General features: G+C 50.9%; 1 protein-coding gene across 1 annotated transcript in view; it reads right to left on the reverse strand.

The window, feature by feature from the left end:
• LOC102771860 (proteoglycan 3-like) overlaps nt 1-1607 on the reverse strand; it is a 7614-nt gene extending 6007 nt beyond the window's left edge. Inside the window, exons 1-3 of the mRNA XM_006772108.2 lie at nt 1515-1607; nt 759-1072; nt 13-118 (exon numbers count right to left, since the gene is read on the reverse strand). Of these exons, the coding sequence (XP_006772171.1) occupies nt 13-118; nt 759-1072; nt 1515-1575 (481 nt within the window). The 5' untranslated portion in view covers nt 1576-1607. The remainder of the gene's footprint in view (nt 1-12; nt 119-758; nt 1073-1514) is intronic.
• Between the last annotated feature and the right edge of the window lie 1093 nt (nt 1608-2700).

A 2700-nucleotide genomic window follows, 5' to 3' on the forward strand; every position in this document is an offset into this window, starting at 1 on the left:
TCCCCCTGGCACCTCCAATCCAGACATGCAGCAGCCTGGCCAACGTTTGGACATAAATGTTGATGCTGATGTTGTGGATAGAGACGAGGTTGCCTCTGTAGCACCTCCTGCAGGTGTTCTGCAGAAAGAAGAGGTGGAATAGAGAATTCACTGCAGTATTTTCCCTCAAGTTCCTGAGTCTCCAGGGGAGTTCACAATCCTGGTCAGGTCAGAAATCTGTCACTGGGAACTTCTTGCAAGAAATAATAATAATACTTAGAATAATCTTAGGCACCATTTACTGGGAGTTCACAATGACTTAAAGACTGTTCCAAATGCTTTCCATGTATTATCTCATTTAATTCTCACCACAACCTAAGAGGTTGCTACTATATATCTCCATTGTACAAGTGAAGATCCCGAATCTCTGAAGGGTGAAGTGACTTGCCCAGGTAACTTGACAATGATAGATGGATCCAGGGTTTAACACAGGTATAACTAGTACCAAAGCCTTTTTGTCCAAATCAGTGATTCTTAAAGTACTGTCTCCAGACCAACAATATCATTATCACCTGGCACTTGGTCCAAAATGCAAACTCTTAGGACCCACCCCAGGATTGATAACCCTGAAATCCATGCTTCAACAAGACCTATAGAAGAGTCTGCTGCACACTAGCCTTTGAGAACCACTAGTGTAAATGAATAGGGAACAGGAGGTGGAACCCACTCTCTTCTCCTGCCCCTGGTCCTCCTTCCACAGCAGCCTCCTTGCCACTTACCTGAGCGTCTGCAAATGTTAAGACAGTCCGCACCAACACGTACTGGCAGGTCTTGCACCCAGGACCGCCCCGAATTTCCACCGTGTCCTCGGCCCTGGGGCACTGCAAGTTCTTGTCAAGGGCACCTGGGTCTGACTCCATGGCCTTCTTGTCCTCAAAGGCATCTTTGAGGCTGGAAGCCTTCACCTGCTCTCCTTCAGACTGAATCGCCTCCTCAGTCAGGACTGCCTCACCCTCCTGCTCCCCAGAGCCTTCCAGATCCTGGCTCAGGTCTGCCTGTGACTCTTGGCTGTCCTGATAGGTGGCATCATTCCCTGGAAGAACAGGTAACCTACATTCCCTGGAAGAACAGGTAACCTACCATCATGTCAGGGGTCCCCTTCTTCCAGGACCACGGACAGCTCCGACAGCCCCACTCAAGCCTTCCTAGTGCCTCCTTCTGGAGCCTAGGCCAGAAGGATCTCCTCCCTGTGGGGTGAGGTGAGAACTCACACAAAGGGGTGAGCACCTGGCGCTGGCTGACAGGTGTGTATTTCGGGGTAGGAAGAAGCACCTCTGAGAAGGTGGGTGGTTTTTGCTCGAGGAGGAGCCCTGACAGATTGTTCAGGTCACATTTCTGAGTCCAGGAGAGATCTTACCCCTGAGGGGATGGGTCCACTAAAGAAAAAAAAGGTGTGGCCCTGACCCAGAGAGCAAAAGAGCTGCCAGAAAGAAGAAAAGGGGTCAAGCTGGATGAAAATGGAAGGGAGGACTTACCCAGATGAAAAGCAGCAACTGTCCCCAGCAGGAGGAGCAGCAGGAGCAGGGGGAGTTTCATATTCACTATTCTTGTGGCACGGACACAGCTTCACTTCCGGCCTTGGGTCTGGTCACTGGTCTGCACAGCCCCTGTCACACACAGACATGCAATGATTAAAGGCAAACTAGAGAGCTTCCTTCTCCCCCAGTGAACACACGCTGATCTGGAGATGCAGGAAAAGTCCGTTTTACCTGAGCATTCGATCACTGGCCCCTAGGACCACACTCAGCCCAGACTCTTGCCTCTGCAGAAAAAGGGCTACCCTGGGTCAGGGCACATATTACTACAATGAGGACAGAGAGGAAGGACAGTGGTCATCAGGGTCCTAAGGACAGGCCTCCTAGGTGTTTGCCATATAGGCTTCTGCTTCCTTCCAAGCCTTGGAACCCTCCTCCCTTGGCAGCTGGGGGAGCACTCACCTCTCAAGAGTCAGAGACCTCCACTCTTGGTGTCTCTGACTGCTGGGTCCCAGAGGCAGTCCTTATATTGGGCTTTTGGGGAAGTGGGAAGAGGCCAGGATGGTTGCCCCAGGCTGGGGTGCTGAGTAAGAAAGTTGATAATAAGATATTTGCTCAATTCTCTCAACTGCTCCCTGCTGGGACTGCAGGGACCTGCCTCCTGGTGTCCACTGACACACATGGGTGTCCAGGTATGCTGGAGAAGACCCCAGATGTCTACTGCCCACATATACTTGCTGTTAGCACCCCTAAAGTGCCCAGTCATAACCCCAGGAGCAGTCTTCCTCTGGGCACTATCCCAGCCAATGAAGTGGAGGATCCTAGGATGCTGGGGGACAACGAGGGGAACAGGGAGGAGGCGCCCACCTCATGATTGCTTGTCTAGACCGGGGACTTCACATGCATCCCATCCCAGTATCTTCACCTTCTCCTCATCCCCATGAGAATGTATGATGACCCTAACTTCACAGGTGTGAAAACTGAGATTCAGAGAGGGAAACTTACTTGCTAGTGTGCACAGGAAGTGGGGGACTGGTATTTCTAGTCCTTCTGGCTCCCAAACCTTCTGTCATCTATTTATCTATCTATCATTACCTCTTTTCCTCTCTCCCTTTCTTGCTTCTGCCCTCACTCCCTGTTTTTCTCCTTCTCACTCTAGTTCTTCCTCTTCCTCTTTTTTCATCTT

Source organism: Myotis davidii, unplaced genomic scaffold (genome assembly GCF_000327345.1).
Source record: "Myotis davidii unplaced genomic scaffold, ASM32734v1 scaffold1286, whole genome shotgun sequence".
Taxonomy (NCBI): Eukaryota; Metazoa; Chordata; class Mammalia; order Chiroptera; family Vespertilionidae; genus Myotis; species Myotis davidii.